We start from the raw sequence: 12,699 nt of genomic DNA on the forward strand, positions 1-12,699 counted from the left end.
ATGTAGAATGTTATACAGAATGTTGATTCTAGCAATTTGAACAGGAAATGTTTCTCTTGATAATTAAAATAGAAGAGAGAGGAAAAAGAGGAAGGATAGAATGAAATCTAACTTTCTATGATATTATTTTTTTCGTACGAATATATATTTGCGATATGCATTTGCACGTTTCCTTTAAATATAGCTAAGTACTTTTTTTCTATCAATCGATTTTTCTTGACATTCTACGTATTATAAATATTAAGACAAGGTCATTAAAGAGAGAACATTTTACAATATATACATATTTCACATTTTATATCAGAAAGTATATCAAGAAAGTATGAAACATCTCACAAAGTATTCACTTTTTTTACCAATGATCCTAACAACTACATTTACATTACAAAATAATGAGCAGAATGGATTTTTACAACAAAAAACGTATATACTTCAATTTAAAAGAAAGCGCAATTTCTTGCAGATTTCAGGTACATCGTTCCTTCATCTTTAAAAGATTTATTCGTGATTACCAATAATATTATCTTGACAGCTACATTTACACAATAAAACAATAAGCAAAATTAATTTGTACAACAAAAATATACATACTTCAAAAGCAAATTGCAGGACGTTCATTCATCTTTAAAACATTCATCCGTGATCGTCGATGATTTTACCAGTTACATCTTTACATTTACATTATAAATAACAAGTTCAATTTATTTATACTACAAAAGTATATATATTTCAATGTAAAAAGGAAAAGCGCAATTTTGCAGATTGCAGATATATATCGTTCCTTCATCTTTAAAGGATTCCTCTGTAAAAAAACGTATTTCCATCTCGCTGGAATTTCTCTTCGCTATTAAATAACAACTATAGTGAGAGAAGATGAGCCATCCGAACAGAGCGATCGGAGAGTATCGAAAGAGCAGTGCTCGTTTGCATCATGCGCGTGTCGTCAGCTTGGCCGAGTTTGCCATCGGGTCAAACTCGTGCGCGCCACGAGCTATCCACACCCACGTGCGTCGCGTTGCGTCGCGTTGCGCCGCGTCGCGCCGCGTCGCGTCGATTTCATTGTGTATTATTTTCGGCGCAAGTTCGCGGACCGGAAGAAACTCTCCGTCGTCGCTGTTCCCCCTAAAGGATCTCCCCCTTTAGAGACGCGTGTATAGCGATGACACAAGAATCTACTAGCGAATTCGATTGAACGCGCACTGCATATTAAAACCCGTCGTACACGAATTGATGTAAAAATATGTATTCAATATAAATATAAAAGTAAATGAAATCATAAAATCCTTAATACGTTTTATTACGCTGTTAAGTATAATATTTTATACACTGACAAAAAATGTTCTGAATCTTAATATATGTATATTAAGTGCATGTATGTATATTTCTTTAAATAGTACTAAGTAAACATTTATTTGGAGTAAATATAAATGTTTACTCAATAAAAAATGATAGTTAAGTCAAATAAATATACGTTTACATTTAGTAAATATTTACTTAAATTATATTGAAATAAATATTTATTAAAATTTTTTTAAGTATTTTTTTCAGTGTAATTAGAAATGTTTGCATTTTATTTTTATACAAACTGAATCAGTGTGTAACGGTTTTAATATGCACTAGAGCGTCCAATCAAATTCGCTATATGTCTCTCGCCTACGTCCGCTACATGAAGGCGGCACACTTTTGCAATTCGTTCAGCCTTCGACGGATCCTTGGATTCGCGCGAGGCTGCGTTGGTTCGCGGCCTGTTAGAGAGGCGCTAAATGCCGCGTGATTATTAACGCGCGTTATTATAGTTGCTTTCCATTTTCACTCAAGCGATATTGAGTCTATAAAGTTACGTGAATATTTTATACTGACGTCATCGCCTGCTTACTTTGGTGACAAAGTTATAACAACACAGGTTTAGAAATTTCATTTTTAATGTAAATAAAAGTCACATAAAATTACTTATGAGACGTAAGACTTAAGCAGTAAGGAAGTCAACATGCTGGATTCGCTACTGCTCACGTATGGTCTTAAACCCGATCTACAATTGTGTAAACGTAGTTGTATTTGTAAGAAAGAATTGACCCATCGCACTTGAATACGAGAAGAATATCCGACTGTGATCGGTGAATTTTTACACCTAGAGAAAGGTTTCTTTGATTTGAAGAAATGTTTCTTTGCTATACGATTAAAGAAAAAGTTTCTTTGATTTGAACATCATTCCTTTAATTTAAATATAATTTAAATCGAATAAATTTTTTTTATTTAATTTCAAAAAATAATGTTTAAATCAAAGAAATGACGTTCAAATCAAAGAAATTTTTTTCTTTAGCCATATAGCAAAGAAATATTTCTTTAAATCAAAGAAAAATCTTTCTCTAGATGTACAACTACGACTTACATTACATTTACGTAATTGTAAATTAGGCTTACGTTCACTGTTTAAATCTTACATCTTAAGGAGGTTGTAAGAGCATAAAAATACATATGTTAATATTTACGCTTTAAACAAACTACATACATGTGAAAATTGAAATTCATAGCATTCTGTTTTTATTGAGCAACACATTTTTATAGATAATTTATTTTATTTGATATTAGTTTTATTGTTATAAACAAACATTTTAAAAATAATAACAAAAATCTAAATTTTTTATGTACATATTTTAAGTACTAAAAATGGCTTATGTAAAATTTCATTGAGATTCATCAATTAGTTTATAATAAATAAATATTTATTTACTGAACAATTAATGTCTGCATTTCAATATAACTTTACATAAATATTTTTGAAATAAAGTACTTACATAAAAAAATTGAGATTTGTATTGTTATTTTATAATTTTATTATTTTCATATATTTCTATTAGAGTACAAATTTTAAAAATAATGCTTTTTATTGAAATAACTAATCTAGATGGTCAACTGTCTCTAATTTTTTTGTATGACTTTTAAATGCAATTTAGAATAATCCGTAATTTTTTTCAAGTAATTCTTAATATATTGCACTTGCCTTACAACCTGTTTAAGTTTTTTTATGTGCCATAAACTTTAACAAGATTTTATAATGTTGTGATTGTAGTTGTAAGAACTGACTAACACAGTCAAAAGTGAGGAAAGTATTCGACTGTGATTGATCAATTTTTATAAATACAGTCACGTACAACTACGCTTACGCAATTGAATTGATAAAATGGGTTTAAAGCACAGTTTCGAGTTTGTGCAAACTGTAGATAGAAACTCAGTTTAATCTTACTTATCAGAATGAAAAAGAATGCGCATTCAACTGAATTATGACTAATGAAAATTATCGGAATTTTGATGTAAATAATAACCAACTATTATCGCTACGTAACGATGTAGATAGAATTTGTGCTTCTTATGTAATTCGAGAAAACATTTCACGAAAAGTTCCGAACCATTTAATAGAAACAAATATTGTATAAAAAGAAACATTACTCTTTAAAACTTTTAAGCCGATATTCATATAATCGGTTTTAATTTTAAAATCATTTTAAGTGTCTTAAGATACTAATACAGCACACTGATTAATTCAGGATATCTTAAGATTATACTTAAGGCAGCTTTAAATATAAGAAATTGATTATGAATATCGGCTTTAGAGTGAATCTCACTCTGAAAAGTGAAATCTCATTTTTAAAGATTGCAGGAAATTGACCCGCTCATTTTCAAGACCGGCTCAATTTTTTTCATATTTTCTCAAAGTGAGAAATTCTACTCGAAATAATTTAGAGAATAGGTTGTTTGTTACCTTTGCAGTGCCAGTTTGATGTCGAAGGTGATGGTGGTGCCGGTGTCAACGTGGAAGATGTACAGCATGTTGCGTCTCGTGGATAGACTCCTTACAGCAACACAAGAGTAGAAATTGCTAAAACAGCCCCGTCACGGATGTCTTCCTCCACCGTGGGCCTTATTAGCAGCAGGATTGGCCCTCGGTTTGGACGGTTCCCTTAGTCAGCTCGATCGGGGCCGTACCCCACGTTCTCGATCGTTCGCGAGGACGGCCCCGTCAAGACTATGCCGCATCGATCAATGCGATCCTCGCCGTCGATTCTGAGACAAAGCCACTGAGAATCGCGCCGCGTTGCAGAGTATCATCCAGATATCTCTCTCTCGCGCGCGAGAGCCCGATCGCTTCGAAGTGGGCGGGGATTCTTCGGTTTCCGATTGTCGAAGAAGAAACTCAAATCGTCAACCAGCGTGTCTTCGTGTCGTCTTGTGGAGTCCAGTGGAGTCGTTTCCTTTGTTCTTCGCCGCGATACCGTGGGGAAAGTAACTCGGGACCAAACACGTTTTCGCTCCTCGCGCAATCGAGAACGTTCACCCGCTTGAAAAAAAAAAAAAAAAAAAAAATTCACTCCCGCTGTCTGTTCACCTCTGCCTGTGGGGGATCCGACGAGTAACACCGGTTGCCCTTATGTCATAATCTCCCTGCGATACACAGCAAAATCTCCCGACGTACGCACGATTCACGTGATCGAGCGTCTTCCAGCGACTCCGGAGATTCGAGCACTCGACTTTATTGCACTCCGTTTAGCAGGAATTTTCCGTGGGGAATTCTCAAGAATTGGAATTCTTTCACGTCACGTTTACCATCACTATTCCCTTCCCTTCTGCGAAGCGTCCGATCGCTAAATCAATTATCAATTTAGTTTCACACGGCACCCTCACGGAACGTCGGACTACGTCAGACTCGACGAAAATCCGTCTTGCAACGCGAAGCGTCGTCGTTGGCAATCGATTCCCAACAACGGGGGCCAATCGTCACCGCTACGATTCCCGACCGTTTCAACGTCGTCGGAAGGTTGATCCGCCGAAGGTTGGACGCCTCGTCGAGGGTGGTGGTCGCGTTTATTCCCGGGGCTCTTCCCCGACGTCGTGCGCGCCGATGATAAAACGTCGACGCGCGTGTCGCACGTACCGTCCGTTAAGCGTAGCTCGCAGTAGCTCGCCGTCGCGTCGGATCAGCTGCTCGGCAAAACAAAGCACTCGCGCACCGCGTTACGCCACCGCGTCCGTCGCCGCCGCGCTCTCTCGCTCTCCGTCGCTCTCTCGTTCGCTCGCTTCTCGATTCGAGCGACACCGTCGTTCATCAGCAACACGGTCACCGTTTGTCAGTCAGGTGTCCCTCTCCACGAATAATCCTCGCACTGATTTAGGTCGCTGGACGACGCTGTCGAGAGTCCGGTCCGTCTTTGTGTGAAAAAGGATCGACGGAAGAGAAGCGACCGAAGTGAACCAACCGCGCGACACAACACAAACAATGCTGCGCCGTGCGCACTGTCAGTCTATGCGCAGAGCGGTCGCGCCGAACAAAGAGACTCCGCTTTCCCCGCTGCTTTTTCACGACAACAACGCTCGCTCGTTTCGACGTCTTCTCGTCGACGATTAATGGTTCGGAGATGTCGGGATTATTCTGCGTCGGAACAATTCGACGAAGGCTTCGGCTTGGACAGCGGCCGAGAAATGTGTCGGTCAGGGATCTCGCTAGGATATAATTGGATGGAAGGGAAAAGGGGGGGGACGACGGGCGGACCTGCTCCGCACAGTCCCGTTTTGCGTATCGTACTGACGCAAAGCGTCGCCAGCTGTTTACTGTCGCTCCTCCGATCACAGCCGAGCACGGCGGACAGAACGTCCGAGGCTACGGTGGAGGGAGTAAGTCCAGCGGCGCTGCCGTCGCGCGACCAGTGACGGAAGTCGATCCCGAGTTCCCGGGTCCATCGAGCGGTGTACTTCACTTGGTCGAATTTTTGATATGTATCAAGACTCCAGAGTAGTCAGCATGCGATTCAAAATCAGTCTGGCGAAATGTAGCGAAATCGATAGCCACACACACACTCAAGCACGAGTCCATGTACATGTGCTCTTGGCGCACTCGTGCTTGTGTGTGTGTTACAGCGCCTCGCCACGATAAATGGCTGAACTTGTAGGCGTGGAAAAATGACGTTTTGACGAAATTTGTGTTACATATCATTTCATTATTATTTACTTAATTGTGAAAATGTGACGTGTCTCGTACTTATGAAAGTCCTAAAAATGGACAAAAACTGTAGTTATCTTGGAATTTTATACGTAAAAGCATATATTTCTTTCATTTCAATAACTGTTTAAACCGTGTGTTTCTGCCCGAAATTAGACTCACTTTACCTGGCTTTTACAATTATTTATTGATATTAAGGAAGAAAAGGACAATTTCTGCCCATTTTTACAGGTATTTTATAACAATCTCGTCATTTAGATTTATCCAAATTGTCTTTATTTACAAATGGCTTGCAGCATAAATTAGTGTGTTATTCCTCGCTTCTGACGTCACGACTCCAACATGGCTGTCGCAATTACTCAGGAGAGAGCCTAAGCCCATTCTACAATTACGTAAATATAGTTGTAAGAATTGGCTAAGGTCATAATAATCACACTACAAGTTGCCAGTTATGGTTACAGTTTCTGTCAACATTGTCGGTTCTATTTTCATTAATCATGTTGCAGCTAACCTGCATTCGCTGCATCATGATTAGCTAAAATAGAACTGACAATGTTGACAGAAACTGTAATCGACAATCTGTAGTGTGATTCTTACTCTGCAACCATTTACTATGGTTATGCATTTGCAGAATGAACTTTATGGAATTATTCGAAATGGATTCTGATCGAAATTATTTCATTTTTCTCAAAAAATACAGTAGGCTTATTCGCATTGCTTGTGTACTTTTTGCACTCAGCATCTTCGCTTCCTTTTTCTTCAACGTCTGAATATTTATTTATCTCCTTTCAAGTGCAAAAACTTCTGAGGATTTCATGCAACGTAAACAGATCTCATGGAAATTTAAGAAATAAATAATTCCGATTTAAACTCATTCCGAATAATTACATAATACGTATTAGTAATTAATTCAAGTGGCAAAATTGCTGGCAGCAAAATTAACTTCTGATTGTATAATTCGTTATCTTCCTAATTTAAGTTAATCGTTGCTTCAAGTGAAAATAAATTAATTATCCTCCACGTTGACAAAGTATCGCAAGTATTGCTTGATAAATTTATCATCGATTAATCAAAATTTGATCGAAATCATCCGCTGATAGCAATGTTCCATTTTTAAGACGAAACATAACTAATGCTAAGAAATTATTGATACTCTTATAATTACGAATAGACTCAAAAATATTAATAATCTATTTTCTTAACTCAATCGATTGTATGTAAGACAAGAAAAGATAAAAAAGTTCTATGATAAGAAAAAACTAGGATTCTTAATAAAAAAACGTTAGGCTGGAATAAAATCTGTAATATTTAAATTATTACAAAAATTCTAAAAATAGTTTTACAAATGTCACGTGGGAAATATTGGGTCATCTAAAAAGTATCCGCGGTACTTTGTCACTAGATATATGACCATCAACACACATCTAATGACAAAAAACCGCGGATACTTTTTAGATGATCCAATATTATAACAAAATCAATCCGCTTCGATTCTAATCATACGATAATAATAATTATCAAACGTATAATGAAACTGAATACGTTACTTAAGTTTTAACGTTATTAGGCACATCTGAGTACACCTAGATATTTTATGCAGCGTGCGACCCACGTTAAACGTCGGCCCTGTAATCAACGATCACGCTCATGACGTCATCGAGCGCATGCGCCATTCCCTCGTTGTGAGAATAATGTACACCTGACCTAGTGCACCGATGCTAGCTAATTAAAGAGCGGGTTCAGAAAACAAATATGTTTATCTCCACAATAATGTCTTGGAATCGTATACATGTCATAGTTGTTGTCTTGTAATCGAATAATTTAAGTAAATGACATTGCTTTTGCAGAATTTTTATATTTAAGACTTTACTTACTGTAAAGGGAGATTTAAAGTGATTTGAGAACGCACAATTCCACGCATGTTGTTATGAGTGTCGTAAGCTTTTATTTCGAAAATTGTAAAGCTCCAAATGTGTTTTCTCAGTCTCTACTGTAAAGAATAAATAATCAAATTTATGATGTCGTAAATCCTAATAGGTACTAAAATCCAAGAATAAAGAATTTTTTGTCTTCGTCTCTATCTGCGCACTATTTTTATGTATGATCTTCTATCCCATAAAAAAATGTAGATCTTTCAAATCAAGGGTTAACTCTCGAAAAGTATTCTGTTGTAAGATCTGTTGTACAGTCGAACTACACATTTTTTGTACTTAAAGAGAAATATATTTTGATATTTGATAAAAGCGGAAAGGAAAATGCAGTTTAGTGCAGAAAAAAGACACCTATTGCACATAAAAACGTTTTATATAAAACTAAAAAAACTAAATTTTTAAAATTAAATTTTAATTAATATTGATTTGAATAATAAATATTTATTAAAGTAATATTTACTAAATATAAGTTTATTTGTTATAAAAACTATTTATATATTTGATTTAACCATCGTTTCTTTTATAAAATAAATATTTACTGTAAATAAATTCAGAGAAATATATATTAAGATTTAATAAACTTTTTTCCATGTTACGTATAATATTATACAGATTTTCGCATGTTATAGATTCAAAAATAAGCCTTGTCTCAATCACTAGCGTCTATTTTCGAAAAATATTCTGCCCTTCTCCGCGGTTCTCATTCATGACTCGCAAGGGCAAAGCTTCGTTCAACGCAAGAGCTCATAGTGCAAGATTGCGATCATGAATAGAATTCGACCGGAAAAGCAATATAGCACATCGCTATTTCGCTCGTTCTCCTTAATATTAAAGTCCCGTAACACGTAGCAACGCACGACTCGAGCCGACACTCGACAGTGCTGCTACAGCTGTTCGATCCTTCGGTCGCGCTTGCGCGACCTCGGCGAGATGCGCGGCCGTCGTTCCTCTTCTTCTCGCACACGCAGTCGCCTAACAACAAAGCGTATTTCCGAGACGAGCGATGAATGGAAGATACGAACGAAACGAGACTTTCGAGCGAGCACGTCCAGCGGCGACTCTGTGTCGTGTTTGTTTACCCTCTGCTACGCGATCGATATCCACACTTCCTGTATCCGCTCAGAAATACTCGCCTCCCCCACCCCTCTCTCTCTCTCTCTCTCTCTCTTTCTCTCTCTCTCTTTCCCTGTCTCTGTCTTCTTCCTTTCTCCCTCGCCATTGCGTTCGCACAGATATTATAGACTCGTAGAAAACATCTAGCTCGATCCGAGAATATCGTTACTTCCGAAAATAACGCGACTCTCGTAATCGCTTGCGTGTATCGCGTGAGGTTCGACGACACCTCTGCAAAATAAGTTGACCGATTCCTTGAGAAGGAAAAGAGATATTTAAAAAAATTCAGTATTAATTGTCGTAATTAAATTTGAATAGATAAACTTGTTTTCATAATTATTAACGAAACACATGAACAATATTGTATTAATATATTTGTAAATAATACCACACGAGATCATAAGAAAAATTACTTAAAATACTTAAAATTTCATTTTATTAAAAATTGTATTCTTCTACTGAATGAATTTTGTAAGTAATATCTGGGAAAATGCAAAATCATAAAATTTTTCACACATATTAGTTAAAAATTTATTTCACACTTATTATTTTCATTTCTTAAAAAAATAACAATTCATAATCATGTCCTTAAATAACAAAATTTGAGACACGTAAATTGTCAAGACAAAGAGTTAAAATTTGGGACTGTTTCTCTCTTAATTTTAATCAGTTAGTCGTTTTACTGTAAAACCTAATCTACATCTACTTCCTGTTTTCTTATTTTGTTTCTTTTTATTTGTTTTTCTATCGCCGGAATTGAAAATTAACTTCGAAAGAGGAATACGTGACAAGAAACGCAATCATCGATAAAACAGTCGCAAATCGATAAAGAGAAAAAAGCAAGCAAGGTAAAAAGTAAGAAATAGAAAACAAAGAGCACATTGTAGATTAGTCTTAAGGAAGAGAGATCGCTGAGAAAAACAATGTTGTAAACAAACGCTAAGCGAGACCAGATTTAGCAACATCTCTCTTCAGCGAAGAGGCAAAAAGCGTAGATGCTGTATGTAAGAGTTACACGCAGACCGAGGTAATACTTTCGATTTGGCGATGACGCCAAACAACGCAGTAAGTGAGAAACAGTCAGTTTGCATTTTTCCATATTATTTTTATGATAAGAAAAATATCGCATATCGATCACACTTTTTAGTACACTTTTGGGTTATCTCAAATTAGAGATTTGACGTGAACTCTTTTTATCTCAAAACGTATAAAGTTCAATTTACATAAAATCCGGTTAAAATCGAGCAGCGTGAAGGTCCTTTTTGCTAAGAGCAAAGTCATAAACAATCGAGAGCAAAAGATATCTCAGCTGAACGCACCGATAAGTGTCCGAACAAAATTCGGTGATCGCGACATACTCGATGGCGACTCTACGGATAATTAGAATACAATGAAATGCCTAGACATGTTGAATTTTAATTCGAATGCGTAAGCGCGGCTTACTGCGTCGTGAATAATTTCCGACGCAGTAAAGGCCATTCTTGGCGTCGTAATTGCACGTGCACGTGGCAGTTGATAAGGATGTCGAGCTCGTGCTAAATGTGACGTACTGAGGGAGCTGTAAGTATGTAATAATGTGCAATCATATGCCTCACATATACATGAGAGAAAGAGGAAATGATTTCTTCATTGATAAAAATCAAAACAATTCTCGTTCTCAAGAAAGCAGAATACATTCTAAAAACGCAAAAAGTGATTTATCAATTTACAAAATTGTGGATCTATCGTCTAAACGTTAATGCGTATCTGTAGAAATAATTTGGAGAGATTTGTAGACATAAAGACGCGTAGATTGGATATACAATGATTCAATGATGCAATATTGCGCGGTAAGAATCTCAAGTACTTAACGTTTTGATAAAGCAATGAGTCAGACTCTCAGGTATTATTCACACCACGACACGTCTTTCGCGGTGTGAGTCTTTCGTTGGTTGGTATAGCGTTCGTTAAATTATTTAAACTTTCTAGAATGCGCGTCACTGTTATCTTAATAATTTTTATGTCTGCATAACTAGACGCAACTATGTCAAAATTGCAACATTGAATTTAATTTAACGTATATATATATATATATAAATGAATTAAGTATGAAAATCATCCTCCCCAGAGGTCGATTACCAACTTCAATCAATTCGTCCTCGAATGAGACTACGGGGTCATTGTCAATCGCCAATGATTCTTTTCCCCTTGTAGAAATGTACTCGAAGCGAATTTTGCCACACAAATGGATTTTAATAAGCGCATATGATAGAAAGATTGAGTAAATATTGAATAAAACTCTCTTAATCTTTTTATTATATCTATATAGCTCATTCATTGTATATATATTCTATATATGTATATATACATATATTTGTGATACATTCATTTCCTTATGAGTTTTGCCAGGCCTAGAAACCATTTTTAATTAATGCGTGATCTTGTGGCTGTTGCGATGCAAAGAATAGGCGTGTTTCATCATCCCCGATGAATCCTCACGATTGGAACATTGATAACGTTTGGTAGAAACTCTTGAGTCGTGTGTAACAAATACCAACCAACGTTCTTGATGTAATCAAATATTTAATTTGGGTACACACACACGCACACACAGACGAGATAAGTAAATTGATAAAAGAGTTATGTGCATATAATAATGCTCCCCGAAATCCAAACTCCTCTGATCTAAATGGTAAACCAAAATACACAAACAAATGTTTACATAAACACAGTAATAAAAAGAAGAAAGGACTGTTTCCAAGAATTAAGATTAAGAGTCAAACGAGTCTAATCATAGTTGAACTTAAATATTTGTTTTAACAAGGACTGATAAAAAGAAATTGAAAACTGTGATAATAACATAAATATAATGCAAGCGGAATAGGACAAAAAACATAGAGAGCAGAAAGTATTCGTACAAGAAAATTTTTTATAAAAAGTTTTATTTGTAAAAAATAATATTAATTAACAATTTTATACAATGAACATATTCTGTTTTAACATAAACAAACGAGCTTTGCATGTATTCCTGATCTTAGAAGTTAAATTTCTCGACTGCACGAATATCTTTTTGAGCATCCAAACAATAGAATTTTTAATTTTCACTTATTTTTCAGATATATCTTCTATAATTTATATACATCTTTTTATATAATTTTAAGAAACATACAGTCTATTTATTTTTTATAAATAAATTGTTAATTACCCAACAAGAAATGAACGTCAATTAAACGTTGAATCGACGTTGAATTGATGTTGAAAACATCGTATCGATATCGATTCAACATCAATTTGATGACGCATTTCTTGCTGGACAATATTTATTTTTTAAAAATAAATTTTTTTAAAAAAGATTTTCTTTGTGCGAATACTTTTTGTACTCACTGTAATTATTATGATCCTAAAGCCTACTCTACAATGTGCTCTTTGTTTCTCGTTTTTTACTTTTTTCTCCTTTGTAACCGTTTTATCGACAATTGTATTTCTTGTTACGTATTTCTTGTTTCTTTCGAAGTTCTTTTATCTCTGGTGACATAAAACTCGGATAAGAAGCAAAAAGCAAGAAACAAGAAACAAAAAGTACAGTCTCCCTCTGTTAATATTAATTTTTACATTAATTTTTTTTCACGCGTCTCTCTCTTTAAAATATTAAAAATAACTTTTTTTTAACACTTTTATTAATGT

General features: G+C 35.6%; 2 protein-coding genes across 4 annotated transcripts in view; one reads left to right on the forward strand and one right to left on the reverse strand.

Moving 5' to 3' along the window:
• Positions 1-5,384, reverse strand: part of Atg17 (autophagy-related 17) — a 35,297-nt gene extending 29,913 nt beyond the window's left edge. For both annotated transcript variants that reach the window (XM_011057322.2, XM_087414353.1), the window contains exon 1: positions 3,761-5,384. In XM_011057322.2, the coding sequence (XP_011055624.1) occupies positions 3,761-3,828 (68 nt within the window). In that variant the 5' untranslated portion in view covers positions 3,829-5,384. The remainder of the gene's footprint in view (positions 1-3,760) is intronic.
• Positions 5,385-8,504: 3,120 nt separating this feature from the next.
• Positions 8,505-12,699, forward strand: part of LOC105146803 (cytochrome b5) — a 60,313-nt gene continuing 56,118 nt past the window's right edge. The window contains exon 1 of one of the 2 annotated variants that reach the window (XM_087414831.1): positions 8,505-10,101. The gene's annotated coding sequence lies outside the window, so the exon portion shown is untranslated. Of the gene's footprint in view, positions 10,102-10,125; positions 10,597-12,699 lie in introns of those variants that run through there. The other variant, XM_087414818.1, reaches the window with a different exon arrangement.

Source organism: Acromyrmex echinatior, chromosome 1 (assembly GCF_024713525.1).
Source record: "Acromyrmex echinatior isolate Ae372 chromosome 1, ASM2471352v2, whole genome shotgun sequence".
Taxonomy (NCBI): Eukaryota; Metazoa; Arthropoda; class Insecta; order Hymenoptera; family Formicidae; genus Acromyrmex; species Acromyrmex echinatior.